At 45.7% G+C, this 25,985-nt stretch overlaps 1 protein-coding gene across 1 annotated transcript in view; it reads left to right on the top strand.

Annotated features, from left to right (window-relative positions):
• The window catches only part of LOC142817364 (uncharacterized), a 43,704-nt gene that overhangs the window by 14,113 nt on the left and 3,606 nt on the right, over positions 1-25,985 (top strand). Inside the window, exons 2-5 of the mRNA XM_075894391.1 lie at positions 21,475-21,935; positions 23,021-23,431; positions 23,837-24,232; positions 24,996-25,307. Of these exons, the coding sequence (XP_075750506.1) occupies positions 21,475-21,935; positions 23,021-23,431; positions 23,837-24,232; positions 24,996-25,307 (1,580 nt within the window). The remainder of the gene's footprint in view (positions 1-21,474; positions 21,936-23,020; positions 23,432-23,836; positions 24,233-24,995; positions 25,308-25,985) is intronic.

Genomic DNA, 25,985 nt, shown 5'->3' with positions numbered 1-25,985 from the left:
CTGCCTACTGGTCATCCTTCAGAGGACGCTCCTGAATTCCACTAGGCGGCACGACTGTCAATGAACATTTAAAATCCCTGACTCCATGGACATTGTGAATACCAGACGCGCTACCCGAGAGCACCATACCGTGACAGAATCGTGTGCGGCTGTCACCAACTACGAGCTGACGTGGTACTCCACAACCGAGCAACCTCATTGTTAATGGGTAACCATTGAGTAACGTAGCTGACATGAGGTAACTTTTGCTTACAAAAGTTCACTGTATTAATGTTTATCAACACTTAATTGAAAAAAGGGAAGTACACGCAACTTGTACATAAACAAACGAAATAACAAAAACAAGCAAAAACCTGCAACTTCTTCCCACGGGGGGAACGCGAGTAAGTGCGTCGCAGAGTGGCACGGGAAGGTATCGCGTGAATGTTGCGTAATCGGGTATGCTTAGAGAATGCTTAATTGGTATTTGGTCTTTATAGATCTTATTTATTGAATGAAAGAGAAGCGTTACCTTCAACGAATGGTGGGACGCTGATGTTGAGTTGTGCCCCCCTACTGGTTGAGGTACTTTAGGTTGAAGGCACTGCTGTTTCCATTGCATCAACTCGAGTCCAACAAAGCGTCAAGTCAAGCGAGAGCCAAGGCGCCATTGACTAAATCCCAAACGCGCAATCCGGAATGGCCAGTGAGCGGTTGTGCAGCTCGATCAGCCACCCCTACAGTCGCACTAGAGAAGTAGCACGCGCGCACTCTTTTGAATTGAGGAGAAAAACCGCGCGCGTTAATCATAAATAAAAAAGATAGCTGTTTCTGCTGAAATAACCTAAAGACACGTGTATCGGTGGCTTGATCTCCAATAAAATTTGCCTTGAGTTTGATGCTTACCAAAGAAAGAAAAACTAGTCACAAAAGGACACACTTTGAGTACTATCTGAGCAGAAAAGGTTGCCGCGTTTAACTCGCTGGGAGTAACCTTCTTGGTTTTAGCAATGTTTAGCGAGGGCCATGAACTAGCGTAGCTGAAAGGTGGAAACTAGACACGGAGCGCAAGCCGTAAGAACGTGCGCGCGCACCGCTCCTCTAGTCTGTCCGTGCCACGTCTCGTTTAGCGCTTGGAATTTGCGCTGGATGGCGATACTTGTATTGAATGAATATATGATGAAAAGATGTGAGGTGGCGGTACTTGGAGTGTTTACTAGATGAACGGATGGATGGATGGACGCACAGATGGAGAGACAGACAGATGCACGGACGGGCGCATGGATGGACGGTAGCACAGATGGACGAACGCAGGGATGGACGCATAGACGGATGGATGCACGGACGGCTGGAGGCACGAACAGACGCACGAAAGGACGTACGGACGCAAGAACGAACACAAGGACGGACGAATATACGCACGTATGGACGCACGGACGGGCAGATGGTCGCACAGACGGACGCACGGACGGACAGAAGCAAGAACGAATGGACGGACGGAAGCGCGGACGGTGTGCCGTATGCTTCACCCCACTCATCATCATGCACTCCATGGATATGCTGTGATTTTTATGCTCCGCACTTAAAGTAAGCTATATAGATCTCACAAATGAGCACTAAAACATCAACTTTTTTGTATACAAATCCAAATGTTAAGAGTTAAAGAAATTGATTGATTTGTGAGGTTTAACGTCCCAAAACCACTATTTGATTATGAGAGACGCCGTAGTGGAGGGCTCCCAAAATTTCTACCACCTGGGGTTCTTTAACGTGCACCCAAATCTGAGTACACGGGCCTACAACATTTCCGCCTCCATCGGAAATGCAGCCGCCACAGCCGGGATTTGATCCCGTGACCTGCGAGTCAGCAGCCGAGTACCTTAGCCACTAGACCACCGTGGCGGGGCAAGAGTTAAAGAAAGCAATGTTATAAAATGTTCGACAATTCAGAGCTCGATGTTCTCTTTTACTATGTTAGAGCATTAAGTTCTCGCGGTTTGAATTATCATCTTGATGTGTTTTTAGAAAAACAGTGGCTCACGATATTGAGTACTTGGTGCTCTACTATGGCAGAGCTGAAAGCCGTTCCGTGGGCCTCACAATTGATGAGGCCGCATCGACAAAAATTACGCCATGGCTTAGTACACCGCGAAAGTAATGGGTGTCCAGTGGCTTGACTCTGTGGTCGAATACCTGAATGTGTTTAGAAAAAAAATGTTCGACGATTCAGAGGACGATGTACTTTACTAGGGGCGAGCACTAAGCTGTCCAGGCGAAAAGCGTCCGCATGCTGTAAGCAGATGTGTGTTTAGAAAAAGTGGTCAACAATTTAGAATACTTAGTACTCTACTATAGGAGAGCATAAAGCGTTCCATGGGCCTCATTTGTATTTAGAGAAATTTATTCTCACGAACAGTGAACATCAAGTACAATCTCGCGAGGGAGCACAACATCCACAGACACATCAAACATTGTGACAAAAAGGTATGTTTACATATGTAAATGGAACACAACATACACAGACACCCAAAATTGTTACAATAAATTATGTTTAGATATGTACATTACAGGGTAAAACGAAGAACACACCAATTAAACGTAAATATCTATTTGTTAGGTATTTACATAGTATTTAGAAAGTATTTGTGCGAGTACTTACAATGTATTTGTGCGAGTACTAAACAAACTCTAACCTACCAAAACCAGACAGGCCTGAACACAAGTTTCACACGTCTCTCGCAGAAGAACACAAAAGGGCAGGACCAATGTCGAACGAACTCCTCTTCACCGAGGAAAAAAAAAGAGTTCCTCCAACGAACCAGATAGTAGTTCTTGGTACAGTCGCTTCAAAACCGGGAAGACAGCGCGATGGCGACGACCTGCTACAACCGCATCACAGCGATTGCGCCAAAGGCAATAGGCACTAGCAACAGTGAAAAGGTAGGCGAAGCGGCCTCTAGAGAACGCCCAGAAGAAACAAATCGATTTACTCCGAAGCCGCAAAATTCAGCATGTACGGCCCTCCAAAAAACTGGACTAACGACGCATTGTCTCAAAACATGCTTATTTGTTTCCCGTAGGAAGAAGTTCGGCCATGTTACTGACTGGACCATTCTCTACCTTTCGAGGCAAATAAAGATAGATAGAACACCCCATCCCAGCCGCCACATGAAGTCCAGGAGGTGGCTAAGCAGAAATAAGGCCGTCAGCGTGCTCCAACACACACGAATAGAGCGGGTGCGGCGTTCGGGAGGAACTAATGGGAGCAACAGTGGCTGTTGTGTCAACGGTAGGATGGTCCAACACATCTACCCCAGGGCAATCCAACTGTATATGACGAAAAAGCGCGACAGCTGTTGCCTTTATAAAACGAAGGAAGTATTACTGATTGTGGGCCTCCATTAAGGATCAAATTAGACATTTAACACCGCAGGTGAGTGCCCAGAAAATAATAAGTGTTCGCGCAGGGGAATAATCTCCTTGTACTAGGTTCAACAAGAAGCGCAGAACCTGCAGCCGGCAGCGTATTGACACTGAATGAACAACAAAGCCTCACTATAGTAACGCTGCTGTCCTAAAGCCCCACGTGAAACCAACTCAGTGCCAGCTTACCAAAAGAAGGAACACAAAGCAGACTGTAATGACCTCACTATGCATAAAAGCGGCTGCTCCTCGTGAATAAGGTACCAAATGCGGCCACAGAACATAGCCTGCGCAAGGTATCTGCGCTCAAGAAGCAAAAAGTCGACATACCGGGCGTTATCAACTTTTTTTTTTTCATCGTCGAGGGTGTTTGACCAAACGGAGTTGCAAACCCCGTAGTGGTTGTATAGAGTTCCAAAAATGTGAAGAGGCGCAGACAGCTGAAAAAGAGATGTGGAGCTAAGTCTGGAGTTTGGACAGCCGATGAACAAATACCAGGATTTGGAGAAGTTTAGCGCGGCACCTGAAATGTCACCATACCGAAAAAATAAACGCAGGCTATGGAAAAGACTATATTCATCTCAAAGGTAGAGGGTTATGTCATTAGCAAAAGCTGCGACTTTCACGGCACTGCTGCCCGGACGCGCAGGACCCCGAACACAAAAATCCGCTTCTAGAGCATACAAAAATGGCTCAAGGCTGAGGACAAATAGAACAGGACACTATGGGCATCTCTGACTCACCCCACGCGTAATAGAAAAGGAAGCACTCTCCCAAACATTAAGGACTAGTGTGCTTTTTATACCAGAGTAGGTATTTCTAATTAATTCCACAAATTAAGAACCAGGAGAACCAATGACTGTGAGAACTTTAAAGTTATACGTGTGTTCTAGTCGGTCAAATGTTTTCTCTTGGTCCAAAGACACAAGGAGAGCATGCGCAGATCACGACAGTGTATAGGCTACGATATCCCGTGCGGTGAAGGACAACTTGTGTATTTCTCGTCTAGGCATCGATGAAGCCCAATGATGACCCACCAGGGTGTTCAACAGAGCCCTCAAATGCTGAGCGATCTCTGTTGTGAATATCTTATAATCAACGTTAAGAAGCATGAATCTTCAGGACTAACAGAGACGATGATCATGTCGAACTCTTGAAGCCTTAGGCTCCAGCGCACCAAACGGCCAGATGGATCTTTAAGGTTGGTGAGCCAGCTCAAAGAGTGATGGTCGCTAACAACCTTGAAGGAGCGGCCGTACAAATATGGACGAAATTTGATGACCACCCGCACCACGGCGAGACACTCCTTCTCGGTGGTCGAGTAGTTCTCCTCCGTGCGAGAGAGAGTTCTGCTGGCGTAGGTTATTACTTTTTCACAGCCGTCGTGCCACTGCACCAGAACAGCACGCAGACCTACATTGCTGGCGTCAGTGTGAAGTGCTGTAGGGGCCGCCTGGTCGAAGTGTGCGAGAACTGGAGGTTGCAGGCATTGTCGTAGTTCATTGAATGCCAATTGCTGTTGTTCACCCCAAAAGAAAGGGACGTCCTCACGTGTGAGTCGTGTCAATGGCGCCGCAATAGACGAAAAGTCCTCGATAAATCGCCGGTAATAGGCGCACAACCCTAAGAAGCGTCTCACGGCCTTTTTGTCGCGTGGTGCAGGAAATTGCGCAACGGCGTCTATTTTGGCCGGATCCGGTCGAACACCCTCGTGACTGACGACGTGGCCTAGGAAGCTGAGTTCTTTAAAACCAAAATGGCATTTTTCCGGTTTTAAAGTAAGGCCAGCCGAACGTATGGCTTGGAAAACGGTGAATAAACGGCTGAGATGTTCCTCGAATGTTGCTGAGAATACAACATCGTCCAGATAGACCAAGCATGTTTGCCACTTCATGCCTGATAGTACGGTGTCAATGAGACGCTGAAAAGTGGCTGGTGCCGAGCACAACCCAAAAGGAAGCACCTTAAATTCGTATAGACCATCGGGCGTCACGAAGGCCGTTTTTTCATGATCTCTTTCTTCGACTTCTATCTGCCAGTAGCCGCTTCGGAGGTCCATTGAAGAGAAATGGCGCGCATGACGCAGCCGATCGAGTGAATCGTCTATGTGGGGCAGTGGATAGACGTCTTTCTTCGTGACTTGGTTCAACTTGCGAAAATCAATACAAAAGTGCAAGCTGCCGTCTTTTTTCTTGACCAAAACCCCGGGAGACGCCCAAGGAGCTTTCGAAGGTTGTATGACGTCATCCGCGAGCATCTTTTGTACTGGCTTCTGAATCTCCTCGCGTTCTTTCGGAGACACACGGTAGGGGTTCTGCCGAATCGGTCGCGTGTTGTCTTCAGTAATAATGCGGTGCTTGGTCATACGTGTTTGTTGGAGCTTTGACGTACGCGAAAAACAGTCTTCGAATTGGTGTATAAGTTCAAGCAGGCGCTTGCTATAAGAGGGCGGTAGCGTAGAGCAGATGTCCACCGACCAAGTTGTCGAGGCGAGGACAGCCGCGTCATCTGGTTGCAAGGCAAAACAATCTCCGGCTTGGTCTACATCGTCGTAGTAGGCAATTGCGGTACCCTTCTGGATTTGACGGCGCTCGTTGCTGAAGTTCGTAAGAAGCACTTCTGCCTGTCCACCAGTAAGCGCCAGGACGCCCCTCACGATGGAAATGCCTTGCGTGAACAAAAGAATGACTATGTGCTCCGCTATCACATCTTTATAGCAAGGACACCCACTGGACGCCGACAAAAGGCAGCAGGATCTCGGTGGGAGTGTTACATCGTCGGCTATTCGCAAACGGCCGCGTGGCTCTTCGCTGCTGTTGTCGGCATAAGGATGTGCGCAAAACGTCACCATACGTTGAGGGATGTTGATAACACCGCCATGATCTTGAAGAAAATCCATGCCCAAAATTAACTCTTTACAGCAGTCTGGCAACAGGACGAAAGTGGCCACGAAGCTAGAATCCCCGATGCGAAGTCTAGTGGTGCATTTACCCGTGGGAGTCATCAGCTGACCACCAGCACTCCTTATGTGCGGCCCAGTCCACGGTGTCTTGACCTTTCTAAGGCAGTCGGCGAGCTCTTGTCGCATGATTGAGAAGTCGGTGCCAGTGTCGACCAGTGCTGTAACGTGATGTCCGTCAATGAGAACGCTCAGATCAGCACGTACAACTTCATCGGCATTAGTATTCGTCGTCGTATTCGTCGTCGCAGTCGTCAGACCTTGTTGCGGTGATTGGGGGAACTTTTCAGTGTCTCGACGATTGGCAACCTTGCCCCCCAAGGTCGCATCAGTTAGTTTCCCCGGCGCGGGCTCGGCGAACGGCCTCTGGTGACGTCCGCGTAGCTCTGAGGGAAGTCACGGTGACGCGCAGGTGATGGAGATCGCCAGCGACGCGGTGGGGTTGCTTGAGCAGGCGATAGTTGATCGGCATCATGGGCACGACGGTATTCCGAGCGGAAAGAAGCAGGACGAGAAAAGTTCCCGAACCCGGAATCGCCATGACGGCAATAGGGGGCAATGTGACCGGGTTCTCCGCAACGGAAGCAAATAGGTCGACGGTCGGCCATGCGCCATAAGTCAGTTCGGCGAACTGGTGGTCGTCTCGTAGAATCCCGTTGCCACCAAGGTACGGCAGCGTCTCGTGGCTGAAAGGGCGGCGCCACAAATGTCGGTGGAGGGCGACGGACCACATCAGCGTAGCTCACTGGATGTGGCTCAGGACTTGGCGCGGGTGGTGTAATAGCTTGCCTCAACTCCTGGCGGACGATTTCGGCAACAGATGCGACTGGTGGTTGAGCAAGGGAAACGGAGAGGGCCCGAAGTTCCTCACGCGGTATTTCCCTAATCATTTGTTGCAGGGAACTTTCGCATACGGCAGTGTTCTGAGGTGCAGCACTTACTGCCGTGTGATTCTGCAGGTGGTCAAAGTGTTGGCGTCGTTGTTGCCGTGCGCGCTCGATGACAGCCGCCTCTCTTATGAAGTCATCTAATGTGATAGGTGGACTTCGTAGGAGCCCCGCAAACACTTGTTCTTTAACACCCTGCATTAGGTGACGCACCTTCTTCGCCTCGGGCATGTCAGGGTCAGCTCGTCGGAACAGACGGATCATACCCTCTGCGTACATGGCGGCTGTTTCATTGGGTTTTTGCACGCGGGCCTCAATCACTTGCTGTGCGCGATCCCGTCGGTCCGAGTTCAAAAATGTAGCGAGGAGCTTTCGACGGAAGTCTTCCCAAGATTGGAATGTAGCCTCGCGATTCTCATACCACGTGCGAGCGCTATCTTCTAGTGCGAAATATGCATGTCCAAGTTTGTGCTCTTCGCTCCAGTGGTTGGATACAGCGACCCGTTCGAACTTTTCAAGCCAGTCCTCGACATCCTCGTACTCTTCCCCACGGAAAACTTCAGGAACGCGAGGATGTTCAAGAGTTACCTGCGAGAGAAGAGTGGTCTGCGATGGCGGGATAACCGTGGATGTCGTAGGAGCTGCCATGCTGGAAAGAGGCGGAACAGGTGTGGACTCGGGACTTAGGCCTAGTAGGCGCCGACTGAATCGGTGCACTGGAGTTGTGACGAGGGGCTGAGTCTCTGGACTAGGTGAACGGGTCCGAGCAAGACTGTCCTGCATCAGGTTGTAGGCTCCAGCACCTCCACCAGTGTCAAGACGTCAAAACAGAGGTCTTGCCGCAGAGATTCAGACACCAGAAGCAGGTCGGTTCTTTTATTAGAGCGCGCAAGAGAGTTCTTCTTTTTCATCCACTTTCTTGTACTACATGGCACATGCCCAACTGCCACTGTCTTTCTTTTTGACAAGCACGTGACAATATACTGATTACGGTCTATTCCAATGGGGCCCTGATATATTTTGTAAAAAAGCTTCAAGCGCAAAATTTGCTTTCTTTTTTCTAGAAGCTCCCATTTTAATGTTTCCTTTGTAGCAATAAAGCTAAGGTATCTCTCATAGCTGCCGATAACGTATCTTGCCGCCATGTTCTGAACTCGCTCAAGCTTGTCGCAATCGGCATTTGTGGGAGGATTTCACACAGTGCACCCATACTCTAATATTGGTCTGACGTAGCTCTTGTTGAGAAGATCGCGGGCCTGCTGAGGAAACAGCTTTGTGTTACGCCGCAAGAATCCCAACACCTTACATGTCTTTGAAGTAACGTAATCGACGTGCCTGTGCCAACATATGGATGATGTAAGGAATACGCTTAAGTACTTATACTCTGAAACAGTTTGTAACGAAGAACCAGACAGACTATAAAGTGTAGATGCTATACGTTTTTTTGTGAAACGCATATGAACAGTTTTCTACACGTTTATTTGCATATGTGAATCACGGCACCAGTTTTCCATTTTCGCTAAATCATTTTGTAAAATAACGGTGTCATCGACGCTTGTAATTTCCCTATATATTATTATATCATTAGCAAACAATCTTATGGAAGAAGCGATGGTGTCGGGAAGATCATTTATGAATAATAAAAAGAGCAAGGAACCCAACACTGAGCCCTGAGGGGCACCAGATGTTACGCTAGCCATACCCGATTTTGCGCCATTTACCACTACGTACTGAGAACGCAAGAACAAGTATTCCCGAATCCATGTTATCACCTGTTCATTGATAATAAACCAACGTCGCTTACATACAAGCCGCCCGTGACCTACGAGGTCGAACACTTTTCTAAAGTCTACAAATATCGAATCAACACAGGAGCATTCATTCAGTGAACTACAAACTTCGTGAACAAATTCTGTTGATTGAGTTATAAAGGAAAGCCCTCGTCTAAAACCATGCTGTCTTAAATTAAGAAGATTTTGATTGGTTATGTGTGTCATTACATTGCTGCACAAGATGTGCTCTAATATTTTGCGGGCTATACTTGTCAGGGATATCAGTCTGTAATGGTCGACTAGTTCACGAGGACCTCATTTATAAACAGGCACAACGCATGCCACCTTCCAGTCGCGTGGCAGGCTTCCCGTTCTCAATGATTTCGAGTATATAACCTTAAGGAAAAGTGCGATGAACGGTGCACACATTTTGAGAAAACCGCCTCTCAATCCATCCGGTCCTCGTCCTTTTCTAGGGTTTAAGTGTTCGAGAATACACTGGATGCCGTTTTCATCAACAGCTAAGTCATCCATATCTGTCATACATCTATTAGTAGGTGTAGGCAGCACGCTGTTTGACGAACACGACGAAAATATGGAGGAAAAAAATGTGTTAAAACAGCTGGCCTTATCTAACCTATTTTCCATTTCTTTACCGTCATGCTGAAGCGAAGGAATACACCCTGCATCTTTTTTATTACATTTGACCAGATTCCAGAACAACTTTTTTGTTGTTTTGAATCGAGAAGACAGATCGTTGAAAAATTATTTTTTCGCATGACATATTTTTGTTTGCAGAAGTTTTGTGATGGTTTCAAGTTGCTGGCAAGTTTCAGAGGTGGGGTTTTTCTTAAATTTTGTATATACCCTATTCCATTTACCGGTAAGGCGCCGCAGCTCACCATTAAACCATGGCTTCGATTTACTACGACGTGTAGTCTGCCCCCATGAAGGCACGTACTTTTCTTGTAGGTCAAGCATTTTTGTTTTAAAAAGGAGCCATAACTCTTGAATGCTGCAAGCACCGGAACGGTGTTCGAATTCTGGAAATAAAGCTTCCAATGCAAGGCCTATCTGGTTTGCGGTTCCCTGGCTGTAATTATACATCTTTCTTGATGTGGATCTCTGAGTGTTTTCGTATGTTAGCTTCATTTCACACAAAACAGCTTTATGGTCGCTAATGCCAGGTACCACCAAAACCGTTTTTACCCAGTTTGGCTGATTAGTTAAAAATAAGTCTAAGATATTATGTTGTCTCGTGCTTTGCTTTACTATTTGAGTTAAGGAAAAGCTGTTAAGCATCTCCAACATTTCCTTTGCTGCTGCAGATGTAGCCCCCGCATTGGAAGACTGATCATTCCACGAAAGCTCTGGAATATTAAAGTCCCCGCCTATAACAAGATAATCAGTATGGACGGTCTCTAGTGTCTTTGAAAAATCGGTCATGACAGTTGTAGAACTTGCACGAGGCCTATAAAATGAGCACACTGATAATGTTTTTCCATTTGGCAATCTGATCTTGCACCATACATCCTCGCAAGTGCCGCCACTTAGATCAAGTGCGGAACAAGACAGCGAACTATCAACAAGTACAAAGACCCCACCACCATGACGATTTCTATCGTTCCTAAAGCAGTTGCAACAGCTTAGAAAGACCTCGGCGTCTCTTACGTCAGCATCTAGCCATGATTCGGTTCCAAGCACAATGCTTGGTTTTACCATGCAAAGCAGGTTATGGAAATCTTCTACTTTGTTTTTGATGCTACGGCAATTGACAACCAGGAAAGCTACATCTGCTATAGAGCTGCGCATGCGTCATGTAGTTTGCACAACCTGGCCGCGACTTTCATCGTACACGTATATTTGCCCATTTAAAAACAGTTTATCATATTTCAGATGTACGCGAGCACCGTTAGAAACATTCCTTTGCTGAATTCGCAGAGAAACTTTCTTTTCCTGTGCACTACCTCAGAGAAATCTTCTTAAATACTAATACTGGAGCCTTTTAGCTTCTTAGCGTTGGTTAAGATCGTCTGTTTATCTTTGTACGTTGAAAACATTGCAATAAGCGGTCGAGGTTTGTTATTGTGGTACCGTCCAAGCCTGTGTGCCCGCTCAATCTTTACTGACGATAATCCTAAACCGGATACGATTTCTTGAACTTTTTTCTCAGAAGAAGTGGGCAATTCACGACTTTCACTGTCAGCGACACCATAAAATATCAAGTTACATCGCCTGCTGCGGTTTTTCAAGTCATCCACTTTAGCGGATAAATCCTTTACGATACTATGCGTATCTTCAGTTTTCATTCTGCATTCTGTCACAGCGTCTTTTAAGTTTGCGAAATGGGCTATTGCGCTTTCTATTGAATCTATTCGTGACTTAAGCTCTTGTATAGCTGTGTTACTTTGATTTTGCGATGTCTAAATAGCCTGTAATTTGGCCTTTATGTCTTTCTCACCATCCAAAATTTATTTAGTGCCTCTGCCGTAGTCGCACCAGGGCTTAACTCAGCGTCACCACACAGAAACAAAAGCAAGAAATAAAACGCGTATCTGCGTAGTAAAACAAAGCGACGTCTAGTATAACAACACACTACATGGCATTTTAAGTCCGTGCTTGAACTACTGGGCGGGACCGGCATCATGAATACATAAAAGATGAAACCCTCAATTGAACAGTCACCAACCTGCGTTAGCAGAAGAAAATGCGTGAGTGGCACGGTCATGTTGGCGCCGGTCTCACGCCCCGTTGCTGTACTGATCCAGTCCTGCTTTTGTACTTGGTAGACACGGCCTTCATCCGCCCAGGGTTCGTTGATCGGCAGTTGACACTGTCCAAAATGGGTAGCCGGGCACACACCGCAATCGTCGTCCTTGCCTCGGACCTCGGCTCTGCACAGTGTAGTCGCCGATGTATGTCGCTCAGTGCTTGCGCTGCCATTACGGTGATGCGCATTTGCAACGTAGCAGTAGATAACCAGAGTTAACAGAAAAAAATGCGTGAGTGGCACGGTCATGTTGGTGCCGGCCTTACGCCGGCAGTTCATGCGGAAGTGCCCACTGTCTCCACACCAACGGAACACTCGCTGAATCCATTTATAGTCACAAGTCACTCGATGACCTGCGACCTCGAGGTAGTTGGGCACCGGCGACGTCTTCGTTTCCATCCGGACGCATCGCGTCCAAGTGGTCACGGTTGGGCGCGACCCCATGAGCCCTCTGCTGATGTGCAGCACTTTCCTGTAGAGAGACAATGCTTCCGCGAAGACCTCGCTGGGGACGCGGCACGGCAGGAACAGAGTGGTGAGTTGAGTGACTTGGGGTCCCAGGGGCTCAACAACGCGCTCTCCTATGATAATGAGGTGGAATGCGTCGACGATTTGAGCCAGTGCGGCTTCACTGTTAACGGTTACTTAGAAGTTCCGGCCTCCATGTGCTGCATACAGTAGGCCTCTTCGATTCCTACTCTTGAAGAAATCGCGTCAACGGCGTCTTCGGGACTCGTCCCTCCGGGGATGACCCCGCCAAAGGCTAGCGCATTCTTCGGAGGCTGTCTTAAAACTACAGGCGTCCGCCAGATCAGGGACGTCCTGAGATGCTAGCAAAGATGACGAAACAACAGGCGAGAACTTTGCTAAAATTAAGGAGGTAACGCCCAGCGAGTTGGCGCTGCCTATACCCAGAGTCGCCACGCCACCATGCGTTTTTCTTTAGCTGTCCCAGTGCCATTTCCAACAAGGACAAGTAAAGTCAACATGTGTGTTCAGAAAAAGTGTTTAGCAATTTAGAGTACTTGGTACTCTATTATGAAAGAGCATTACGCAATCAGAAATCCCATATGTGTTTAAAAAATTTTTAACGACCTGGAGTACTTCGTTCTCAACTATGGGAGAGCAGTGAGCAGTCCTGATTACAAATAAGTGTCTCAGCGTGAGAGCAAACAGTGAGTTGTGTTTAGAAAGATTTATTGTCACAGACGTCAGCAACATTTCACCAGAATATTTTCTTAGACGTACAATAACGATGATGACAAAACAGACTTCAATTACATTAACATGGATATGAGGTGACGTGGATAGAACATGTGCATTCGATGGTTCACACAAACACAGCCACAAAAAAATTGGCAGATCTCATGTACAGTGGGAATCGATAATACGCGAAGCACGAATAAGAAAGGTTGATATGTCACTTAAAATCAACACATTGTTACGAGGTGGACGTAAATGATGCCGTACATGACTTCCGTGTCATTATTCTCGTGTTTAGATGTGGCGTATGCTTTCGTCATCTATTCGCGTCAGGTGATACCGAATTTAGTATATGTGGAGCTAGCCAAACGCCCGCGAGCCCGATATGAGCGTGGTATGCTGTCATGTTATTATATGACACGCGTGCCAGGATTATCATTTTGGCACCAGTCATATATTTTGTGATCCATTGACATAACGTAACACTGAATTTGGTATATGTGGAGCTAGTAAAAGGGCTGCGAGCACTTCATGAAAGGCCCTATATACTCCAATGTAGCGTTGACGCGCGCGCACGCTGGGCACAAGGACGCTATGTTGGCGGAACGCGCGTACTTTATAGTCTGACGCTAGGCGCGACCGACGCGGCCCGACGGCAACCGGCGAGAAATGCGACATGCTGCATTACGTGCCAATGTGTTACCCAGGAAACACTGCGTCTACCTCTTTTCGTGACAGAGGGACACCGGACGCGCTGAAACGCGCATGCGTCAAAGCAACGCAGCGTCACGAGTGATTACGAGTATACGGCGGGACCGGCGCCTGGCGTGGCAACGCCGGCGTGACGCAACGAAATGAACGCCGGTGATCACGCGCACCGCATCATGTCGAAATGTATTTGCGCTTTGACTGTGGCATGTAGTCATGTTCTCACATGACACGCATCTGATGATTATCATGTTTGCACCAGTCTCATACCTTCGTCATTCATTGACGTCACGTAATACCAATTTAGCCATATGTGAAGCTATCGAAACGGCCACGAGAGCATCAACAGTGTGGCATGTACCCATGTCGTTACATGACACGCATGTCGTGATTATCATGTTTGAATGTGTCATTTACCTATGTCGTCCGTTCGCGTCCCGTAATACTGAGTTTGGTACATGTGAAGCTAGCAAAGCGGCCACGAGTGCATCATGAGCATAGCATGTAGTCATGTTATTACATGAGACGCATCTCATGTTTATCATGTTTGCACCAGTATCATACCTTCATCATCCATTCACGACGCGTAATACCAAATTTGATATATGTGGCACTAGCCAAACGGCCCGAGCGCTTCATGAGGGTGGCATGTAGTCATGTTGTTACATGACACGCAGGCCACGATTTTCATGTTAGGGTTTGTCGTTTGTACTCGCCATGCAATCATGTCATACCATATCAGTTTTGCAACATTCCATGAGAACAAAACTAGCCCAAGAGCTGCAGGACCATGAAATATAAATCATAACATACATGTCATAATTTTGATGTTATGACTAGTCAAATATGTTCTTCATTTAGTCATGTTATGCCATACCAAGTTCGGTATTGATACCATTATTGAAACGGCCAGGAAAGCTAAAAGTCGTAGGTGGCTAGATGGATAGATACGCTCAAAGTTGCCGAAGTTCGCTAAGAAATGCTTCGCATTTAAAAATGGGTCAGAAAAAGACAGATACACATATGAATATTGCAAACTAAACAAGAGGCTTGTTTAGAAAAAATTATTGTCACAAATGTCAATACATTCAACAGAACATTTTCTTCCAAGACATAGAATAACGATGATGGTAAAACAGACGTCATTACCATGAACATGGATATGAGTTGACGCTGAAAGAACATGTACATTCGATGTTTCACACAAACACAGCCACTTGTGTGTTTAGAAAAAGTAGTTAACGATTGAGAGCACTAGGCGCTCAACTATAGGAGATCTTCCACAGCACACAGCCACTTGAGTGTGTTTAGAAATAGTAGTTAGCGATTTAAAGCACCAGGTGCTCTACTATGGAAGAGCTGTGTGCCATCCCTGAATCCAAGATTTTGCATGTTTAGAAAAGTGGTTAACGATTTAAACTACGTAGCACTCTACTATGGGAGAGCAAAAAGTCGTCCCGTAGGCCCCACCCATCACTGTAAAATCGCAGGGAGTAGCATGACATTTTGTGTGATTAGTAAAGTGGGTTTAACAATTTAGAGTACTTGGTACTCTACTATGGAAGAGCGTAAAGCCGCCCCGTGAGGAGCAGAAATAGATGGCAAGACATTCTGCCCACCAATTTGGAAACTGATTCAGACAGATAAATGCATACTACACAAAAGTGACAGTGGGAGGTAGTTGAATTTCAACATACAAATACAGCTTCCAGTGGCTGGTTCTAGACGTAAAAACTGGATGTCCCAGCCAACTTACCATTTACACTTCCATTCGAGCGTTTGTCAAAAATAAGACTATGATGGTAAACGTTAGTCTTTTATTTTTCAACTTGCCTGCCATTTATATCCATAGAGAGAAAGTGATTGTGATGTCAACGAAATTAAGCAGCCGATATGACTCCCTGCAAGGCTGAAGGGACGGCAAAGCACAGTTCTGTGTGCGAAGCACCTTAAGGGGATGCTAAAAGGAAAATAATGATTTGGTTTAGAATATTGATAAGCTCTGCTATGGGAAGTCAGTGTCATTAATTTCACGACCAATGTCTATTAATAGAGCTGCAAAGTGAGTTTAGAGTCTCACTGCAATAAATCTTGCGCCGAAATCTTCGCGGGTGACGTCACGCAATATATAGTGCATTTTCGCGTTTAGCATCATTGGCTCAACTAAATTCCCTGTACGTTACTTTCCTGCTCCCCTCGGAGGACAATATATTTTATTTTTACCCAGTGGGAACTATGCAGGACCTAACAGACGCCGCCAAAATCTATGACGTCATTGCGTTCGGTGCGGGAACTTCTTCGTGGAGTCGCCCCCAGCATTTTATTTTTCGTGCGTTTTCTGGCTCAGCGAGCATATGCGCGCGAAAAGCGTGGTGATTTTGAACTTGTGAAAGAATAATTTACTAGTATGAGCAACAATGGGTTACTCTGTTTAGCGCCCTTTTAAGCCCAAACTCCATAAGCGCGAAAATGCACGCGACAGCGACGAGCGACGCTATGAGCGACGAAACAGGGCGTTCGCGCGACGTGTCGCGTGCTCGTTTTCGCGCGATCGCTCGGTTCTCCAGATTTGGAAACCGTCGCTCATCGCCCGGAAGTGCTGGGCTCAAGCAGCCAATAGCGAAAAACCGGAAAAGACGAAGACTACATAGGTGCACGTGACCCTGCCCGAGTCACGTTTGCGCAACAAGAAATAACGCAATGTTTATTACGCATGCGCATATAAAAAATGCTGCAAGGCAATAATAAACACTTTCCGTTTCATTACACAACAATATATCTTATTTTTAAATTGAAAACCGCTCGCTACGCGGTTTTCTTGGTGCGAGTTGACGGCCTCATGCCAGCAACAGTGGAATTCGCTCGCCGAAGCCGTCGCGTGAATGAGGTTTGCCTGCGCTAGTGACTGATCGCGCGACGCCGATCTACGTCACGTCGCTCGTCGCTGTCGCGTGCATTTTCGCGCTTATGGAGTTTGGGTATTAAGGAGAGATCGTTATGGGTAATAATTCCCCGGCGTGCCACGTCAGTGCCCGTCGTCGTCAGCGTCAACCCGACTGACGTCAAAAACCACGAAGTTTTCACGTTATAATGTGACGCCCACATGATGTCTCAGACCCCGAAATTAGTGATGTCACCACAACATCGCGTGATGGCATTATTGCATGACATCGTTGCTAGTCAGAGGTGGGTGGATCATGGAGGCAGTGGAGAAGCGGGTGAGGTGCCTCCATTCTTGGAGGCATAGCAATACCGCGTTAAATCGGAAAGCTTTCGGTATAGGTGACGCAGCGGGAATAGTGCAGCGCTCATTTTGATTTCGGTAGTAGTGACGTGCACTGCGAGTAGTCTCGAGGTGGCTGCGAGCAGATTTACCTAGTTCTCATGTAAACTTCAAGATCTGAATCATTCCTACGCATTACAAAGAGATAGGGGTAGATTCATATAATTACGATCTATCATTTTTCGTTTAAAGTGTAATGAATGTGCTCGTATCGATGGTATTTCTAAAACTGACTAGATTTGTGCATTTGAACACGCCAACGAAGTTCTGCTAGCACTATAAATCACATTTTTTTATTTTATTTTATTTACATAATACTGCAGGCCCAGTGAAGGGCCCAAGCAGGAGGGACGTATATACAAAGCTCGTAATAAGGACAACAGAAGATCAAGAACATGAAAAGCGCGAAGAATAAGGACATAACTCAAACAATGAATAAGAAAGACATTTAACACTTTAACAATACAGGTCAAGATACAGTATGTTCAATTGAGTCTATGCTATTTAGAGTGGGGAAATTCTCACCAACTCAAAACAGCAGTACTTACACTTTTACACAAAAGCGGCGCTCGTGACAAAATTGAAAAATATCGTTCAATATTAATTTCTCCTTTTATAGCACAAATACTAGAAAAAACGTTTGTTGTTAACGATGACTAGCTTTTTCGTTAGCCACAACATTTTATCGCCTTGTCAGCATGGTTTTCGGCAAGGGAAAAATACTCAGACACTCTTCTGACCAATTGAATTCAGTGTTCGATAGTAACAAGGTTGCGTGTGCGCTCCTTCTTGATTGCAGCAAGGCATTCAATAATGTCCATCACACTTTGTTATTGAATAAACTTCTTCAATCAGGATTTAGAGGTGCTTTCTGGTGTTTTCTGGTTAACATTTTAGAAGACAGACGTCAACTAGTATCCGTTGGACAATATTGTAGTGCTTTCCAAGCCATCAATACTGGCATTCCCCAGGGATCGATTCTCAATCCATTGTTGTTCAATATTTTTGTAAATGACCTTTCTAATACAATACTGGTTTCTCCATATCAATATGCCGATGACACGGTGATGTTGACGTCTGCCAACAACTTACATGAGGCCATTACTCTTCTGCAGTTAGCTCACTAAAGCCATAGATTGGTTTCGAGACAAACTTATTAAGATAAATGTGTCCAAAACTAATCTTATCTGCTTTCATAATCGATAAAGAAAGTAACCATTGACTATACTTCTATTTTGCATGATTGTCAATCCTTCTCTTGTAAACCATTGAAATATTCGTCTGTTGTGAATTACCTCGGCTTATACATTCATAGAGACCATTCTTAGAATAGCCATATCGCTTATGTTGCCTTCGTGCTGTGTGACTTCGTGCTGCGTGATGTTTGCTATATGATATAAGATACTATGTGCCGTTCTCTCTACGAAAAATGATAACACATATATAATGACCTCAACCTGAACTCTGACAGAGACATTTTCAAAATGCTGTGAATGCCTAATTTCAAGGATATAATAATACAAACGGTTGTCGTAAAACATTTCTCCTGCATTGAATTCCTGGTTCTGTATGTGTTTTCCCGTTCAATAACTTCAACCATTTTTTGCGTAAAAAAGAAATACCAAATAAAGAAACTAATACGGCTGATTTGTCTACACGTGTATGAGCAACTGGCGCCCATTTGCAAGTTATATGCACTCATTTGCAAGTGTGGCACTTTCGCTTGTGAAACATCGCTGTTTTTTTCTTTGCTTTTGTTCGCTTTCAATTTTTCTAACTACTGTTTATTGGGAATGATTACTGTTTATATACTCTCTGCTTCTGATCTTCGGGGCGTTGCCACCTTTGCAGAATTTGAATAAATTTGTTACCAGCACAAACCAACACCCTACCCGCCTATCAGTAAAGGCAGATTGGATAAGTCACGACGTATGAATAGCGCGTTTGATGGCATGTCACGTACCAGAGCCGTAATCGACACGTAAACTTCATCCAGCTTACATAACGTGCATGTTGTTATGTCCTATAATCTTTATTGTGCGCACAACTAAAATTCATGTAACGTGTTTGGTTTAACTCTGCCTGCGAAGCTCGGCCACTCAAGCCTCCATTTAGCTTTGGCAGGCCTAGCCATATGTACTGCTTTTTTTTTTGAAGAAATAATAATAATAATAATAATAATAATAATAATAATAATAATAATAATAATAATAATAATAATAATAATAATAATAATAATAATAATAATAATATAATAATAATAATAATAATAATAATAATAATAATAATAATAATAATAATAATAATATTATTATTATTATTATTATTACATAGCCTATTATGTGATAGGCAATATAGGTCTTCAACGTTTTGTTTTAAACACAAGTGGGACTCCACTGTCATGGGAAGCGACATGGATCGGCTATCTAAACTCACGCGCAATATAGTGGGATATGCTCTAAATCGCTTTATCTCTTTTTTTAAACATTTGTAACAACACCTTCTATCTTTCATTTTTTCATGGCGTCATAAGAATGGACTGTGCTGGAATAAATCACTGTAGCACAGCCAACACATAAAAAAAATTCTAGAAAGTATTGAAAATCTCGTGTTGGTGTCTCCAAGTTCTGGCTAAACTACTAGAGTACGGGTGAAAGCATTCAAACTCTAAGGTTTCATTTTGGAATCTTGGTTCTGTAGACAATGCATTGTTATGTGTACGTTTGTATGTCGGATACATCGGCAAATCCCGTGAACGCAACATTTGACGTAAAGGTGTCGCTACTATACAGTGTGTGTTTATTTTTGCATATCTTGTCATTGCATTAGCTTGCATTGTGTAATGCTTGTACTCACTCTTGTAATAACCCCAGTGAAGAGTTGACAGTATTTTGTAAATTAAAAAAAATAAAGAAATAAAAACGTAGAGCGGTGTACTATTGTTGCTAATATAGTGCGAGTAGAATATACTATCCATTGATTTCTCTTGCTAGATACCCTGCACGCACGCGTACTAAGTAGCTTGCTATGTGTGTAAAAGGTGCATTACCTCGACATTATAGTATTTTGGAAATATTGAGTATCGAAACATATACACGAAATTTTAATGGCGAATGTAACTTGTCGGTGATCCCTCGGGAAAGTTTCAATAAAGAAGAAAATATTTTCACTCAATATGAGGCAATACGTGGTCAATTGGGGCCGAATGTCTAGGTGTTTTTTTTCGTTTACGCTTGTTACATGTGAGTACGCATTGATAGAAGGTCTATCACAGATATTTCTCACACTGTGTACAGAGTAATCGTGATCCTTAAAAAAAATCATAGTTTCACCGCAAGCGCAAAGCAATGTATGCGATAGCCACAAATCGTGTGGTTACACGAAGTGACGCTCGCGAAGCGTGGAAGCTTGGGCAAGTTGGTACGACATGACTGAATTCAGGAACAGCGCAACCTAGAAGTAGTTACTTCGTAACTACGGCAGCGAAAAAACAAGACAGAAAAGAGCGCTGACTTTCAACAATACATTGAAATCGAATCGACATTGTATGAATGACATTGTATCGCAGTGGTTGTTCCTGCACCCTTTTACGCATGCCCAATTTTCTCATTTTTCGCCTATATATGTACACTGCTCCGATTTTAAATCTTTGTTGAAAGTCAGCGCTCTTTTCTGTCCTTGTTTTGTCGCTTCCGTAGTTACGAAGTAACTACTGCTAGGTTGCGCTGTTCTTGGATTCAGTGACGCTCGCGAGCTGATTTTTGTAGATTCAGCCTCACGCAACTCTACATAACACTTGTGTAAGAAAATAGGACCACTTTAGAGAGGGAAGGAAATTTCGCATGGCAGAGTGCATTCGTTCTCGAATGCGTGCCGAGATAGCAAGCGCGCGCACGTGATCGTGACCAAACTTCCCGAATTAAATTTCACAGCTGCTGCTCGGGCGACACCATTACCCTGCTTCAGGCTTCTTCAAGATAGGCGTGAAGTTCCCTCTCTGATAGAGCAATAATCGAATGCAGGCCTGGAACAAAGGGAGATTTTGTCGCATAAACTGCCCGAGCATCAAAGGTAGGCTGACTCATTTGATGTCTGCTTCAGCAGCGTTCATCTCCCCGCCCGCGCGGCATTACCCGCAAGTAGAACATACGATGCGCGGAGGAATAGGTTATTGATTTGGGATTTATACGGAAAATGACGATGACCGTGAAAACCCGTTCACAGTGCCTATACATGTGCTATCATAATAAAATCAGAAATTTCATACTGAGAAAATTTCAACTATATACACGTAAGTAAATATTACTCAAAATCACTCGACTATGACTCCGCTGGACTTAATCATGAAGAGAGTGACATGTCGATCAGGTTTCGGTGAGAGCGAGTCCGCTCATGAGTGTGTTTGCAGACAAATATGACTTTACAAACAGGCGATCGTCCTGTGGTTGTGAGTGTACTCGAGCTGGTGGACTCGTGGCGCTGACTCGCAGGCTTGGCCGATGCGTACGAGATTGCGCGCAAAGTCCGCGAGGCCAACGACAGGCTGCGGGCGGACGTCACGCCCCTGGAGTCGAGCCGCCAGCGGCGGGTTCAGTTCCGGGATCCCATCAGGGCGGTGTTCTTCTTCACCCCCGACGGGGAGGAGGAGAACGGCCCGGGAGAAGACGAGGCCCACGCCAACGGGCGCGACGACGACGCCAACAACACGGATGATGGAGAAGAAGACGAAGACACCCAGAGGGCTGAAGACTCGCTGGCGCGTTCCGGTGCCATCCGTAGGCTCGTGACGGCAGCCGCGGTCGAACGAAGGAGCAGTCTGACGAGCGAAGACGAACTTTCTTCGGCAGTGGTGATGACGGCTCCCGGAGGAGAGGATTCAGACGACGACGACGACGACGGTGACGACATCCAGCAGCGAATGGCACAAGAAAACGACTCCGGTGATGACGTTGTAAGTTTAATTTGATATGGCTTCTTTGTGCATTCAGTCACTCACTCACTAACTCACTACTTCACTCACTCACCCAATAAATAAGTAAGTAAATAAATAAATAAATACATAAATAAATAAATAAATAAATAAATAAATAAATAAATGAGTCTGTATTATAGTGTTAAAGGCACAGGGCATTTTAGAGCGAAGTTGTATATGACTATCCCATTCGCAACCAAGCCTACCCAACAAAAAATTGTCATCGCCCTTTTTAGCAGTGGTTAATGAGTCACCTGTATTCTCCCGTCACACTATTTCTCATCAATCTGCGTTCTCCGCCATCGTCACAACTTATATTAGCTAGAATATGCCACGGGACCACAATGCATAAGTACGAACTGCATAAGCAAAATGGAGACGATATCAGAAAAAAAAAATGAAAGAGCACCTCTTATAGCCATCTTTTATGAAGGAAATAAAAATAGCCGCTGAATTACCGCAAGAGAAATTTTGCAAGAGAGCCACCGAAGAAATTATATGGTAACGCAGAGCACCCAACAGTTGGTTACAAATAGCGGACAGTCAGTCGACATTAGCCAGTGATGACATTTCGCGAGTAAGTACTGTGCATGCCATGGCATGTGAGAGATGTGATTTGTGTCCTCGATGTTCTGTTACCACTATCAAATAAACGTCCATTACATAACCACGTAGTTTTTTATATGATGTCCCGTTAATTTTTCTGCGTTATGAAATAATGTGTATTTTATGACAAACTGAGTGAATGAGTAGGCTAGAAGGCCTTCGGTCATGCCACTTGTACTATCGGTATCATGACATGAATAATATGCATGACCCAAACTTGTGCTCCATATACCATTCATTTTTATTATACACACATGCAATATACGTATATCATGGGTATTCTGATATATAACCAGGCAAATAAACCACATCGATGGAGTCACGGCATTGGGGGTTTGACAAAGAGGCCCTGTCATATTATGCGCATGAAATGTTTCACATGAAAATGCCTCTAGCCAGTACCACGTAAGACCATGCGTTTGCGCATAGTAACGCTCAAAAACGGATTTCCATTACAGGACAGTTTCGAGTCGGATGACAACGCTTCAGTCAGTGAGGACATATCGGAGCTGTCCTTGCAAGGAAAGGGTGTCGACAACCAGGACGCTTCCATGCAGGAAGTGAGCGGTGCCGTGGACAGGTGCTCACCGGATGCCGCCAGCACGGTGTCCGTGTCGAGTGACTCTCGGGAACAACGGCTAGCACAGAAACGATGCAACTCCAGGGACAGCAGCTTAGAAGAGGCAACTGTCAGTATTGTACAAGAAGAGCGGGTCAACATTGATCTAAGTGCAGAGGGTGATGACGATATTGTCGAAGAAGCTGTTATCACAGCCAGTGGGTCTACGAACAGAACGCTATCACCCGATGCGTCTTCAGAGCCGCCAGCGACTAGTGTCGACGCCTCCGCTCTTCAAGACGGTGGAAAGGTGAGATAGATGGTAGTTCTTCATCAGTGATGGAGGGGTAGCTAACTATGCAGAAGTGACTGGTCGTGAGGGGGGGGGGGGTCGTCACGGATAGATAGATAGATAGATAGATAGATAAATAGAAGGAAACCTTTAAGGAAGCGGGCTCCTTCTCCAAGGGCCTCGCTGGATACAGCGCGCTTCGCTAGGACTAACCCAGGGGTTACTCTTATACTTTCCTACGGAAGTTGGCTGGCTACCCAGGGCAGTATTGAGAAAGGCCTTGTTTGTGCGCCACAAGCTGGCTTATATCTGTAGCCTCTAAATATTTTGTTTAGATAGGATACTGCTTGTGATGCTACAAGTAGCAACCCTATAACCATCTGAACTATTCACTCTTGCTTTCCATTTCCCAACCTTACACAGCAGCTGCAGGTTGCCACTTCTGAACCGCTAGAGAAAGAACCACCAGCCCCGAAAATTCACGTCCTTGTGGACCGTCCTTCTACCAGCCCAGCCACGCCGACAGCGATATACGGTGGCTTATCGCGACCGAAAACCGTGGGAACTGCCGGTCGTACCAGTGTGCGTACCGTTCGCGGTGCTTCGACGCCTACTCGAGGGAGGAGTGGCAGCTCTGGCTCTGTTTTTAACGGAGCGGACCAGCGTACGAAAAGCCCTCGGAACAGGGCCGTGCAGCAGACGTCATTGCAGTTTTCAGTACTGAATGCTCGGAGCGTGCCATCGGGACAGCCGACGGCATCGTCTACCGAGTCCGGGAAGCGTCAGCAACCTCCCACGCGCTGCAGCACCGTGAGGCAGGTAAATATGAACAGCCGGCCACGAAATATTTCAGGACAAGAGATTCTGGAAAGAAAATTAATTCCCCTGTAGGAGCCCGGTGTATAGTTCCGTATTTCACATTCTCCTTTAATCCCTTTTGCGGCCTTTTAATCGATTTACTAAATCAAAAGAATGACACCTTAAAGAGCCCTAAACGACCTCCTATAATGCAAAAAACGAGGTTTCTATCCTCCCCTGGCGCTGCCTGCCTTTTCGGTGCCATTTGTCACGTCATGAGACAGTGAGATTTCAAGTGGCCTACTACAATGAATACCAGTTGAGCATGAAAAACAGCGTGCCGAGAGGGGACAAGGAACACGAAAAAAAGCAGACATACACAACGCTGACTAACAACTGAGTTTATTAACACTTTATCAATAAATAGGTCGTGCCAGTAAAGAAACTTTTTTATACGGTTGCTAGATCTTCATGTATAGGTAATATTGTGGTTAAACGTATGTCTGTATCATTTATGCTTGAATCATTACAGAATTATGCTTAAAGCTACCAGTGAAATTGATCATGTGTGATGGAGCATAATTCCGATGTGAGATACTTTTATTTAAAGCGCTCTTTAACGCTGCTTTAGAATAATCAACATGTGAAGCATAAAGAACAAGAACAAGTCAATCTTAGCTCTACATGCTAAGAACCTCGATTGTGCAGAGTCAACTGGCCCGAGGCTCATCATTGGTTCCTGCAAAGCTTTCATTACAAAGCGCTACTTCTCGATTATGCACAGGGTCAGCGACAGCCACTGCTTGCGAGCGGCGCTCACGCGTCGTCTACAGACCGGGCAAAGACTGATAGGAATGACGCATCCACCACCGTCGTGCGCAGCACAAAGTCAACGTACGTGCTGCCACGAGAGCTCAAGGAGGAGCTGGCGCGCAAGAAGCGCCACGAGAGGGAGCTACAACTGCAACGCGAAGCACGAGAGGAAAGTGAGCGACGACAACGCGCTCTGGAGGCGGAGCAAGCTTTTCGCGCATGGCTGACTAAAAAGCGTCGAGAGGGAAGCTTGACGCGCACTGACAACTCAGTCAGCAGAGATGTGAGTAGTCTACGACATGTAATTACAGCATAGGCACGCGCAACAGGAGGATAAGGGACTGGCGACTGCCCCCCCCCCCCCCCCACATTCACCTAAGAGAGAGTGGAGGGGTGGAAGGCAGAGTCAGCCCCAAAGAGCACCAACTTGAGCTTATTGGCTTGGCTTCATAACAGGAAACAGCACGGGCAAACAGGAATAGGAAGATTGACAAGACTTCACGCTGCCAAAACCTGTCCTATCTTACCAAGCGCCAAGTCCCGAGTCTTTCTCCTATGCCGTTTGCCCACGTTATTTCATGCTCCAAAGGTTCGCTTATTTATGTTCACGCAAATTCTAGATGCGAAGCATCTTATGAGCGAGCTTGATCCAGCGGCGTTCATGCTCCACCGCACGTCCCCTTCCTCTCTCTCCGCTCTTCGACGCACGCGACACCCACTATCTCACTACGCAACGCCAACGCAGGCAGCACCTGTTAACAGGTTTCTTGATTGAAGAAGAAAAAAAAACCATTGGTCGCACTGCAAAACGTTCACTGGCCACGCTGCATATCTATAGGCCTGCACGGTAGTGCTGGTGAGAGATTTATCCTGTGCGTTGTTGAACAATACAAATTCGCAGCGTGCGCATTAACTAAAAGCGGACTGCGGTTGTCTGTGTATAATCCCTATGTTCTGTTTC

This window comes from Rhipicephalus microplus, chromosome 5 (genome assembly GCF_043290135.1).
Source record: "Rhipicephalus microplus isolate Deutch F79 chromosome 5, USDA_Rmic, whole genome shotgun sequence".
NCBI classification, from domain to species: Eukaryota; Metazoa; Arthropoda; class Arachnida; order Ixodida; family Ixodidae; genus Rhipicephalus; species Rhipicephalus microplus.
The sequence above is the reverse complement of the archived record's forward strand: the minus strand, read 5'-3'. Positions and strand labels throughout refer to the sequence as shown.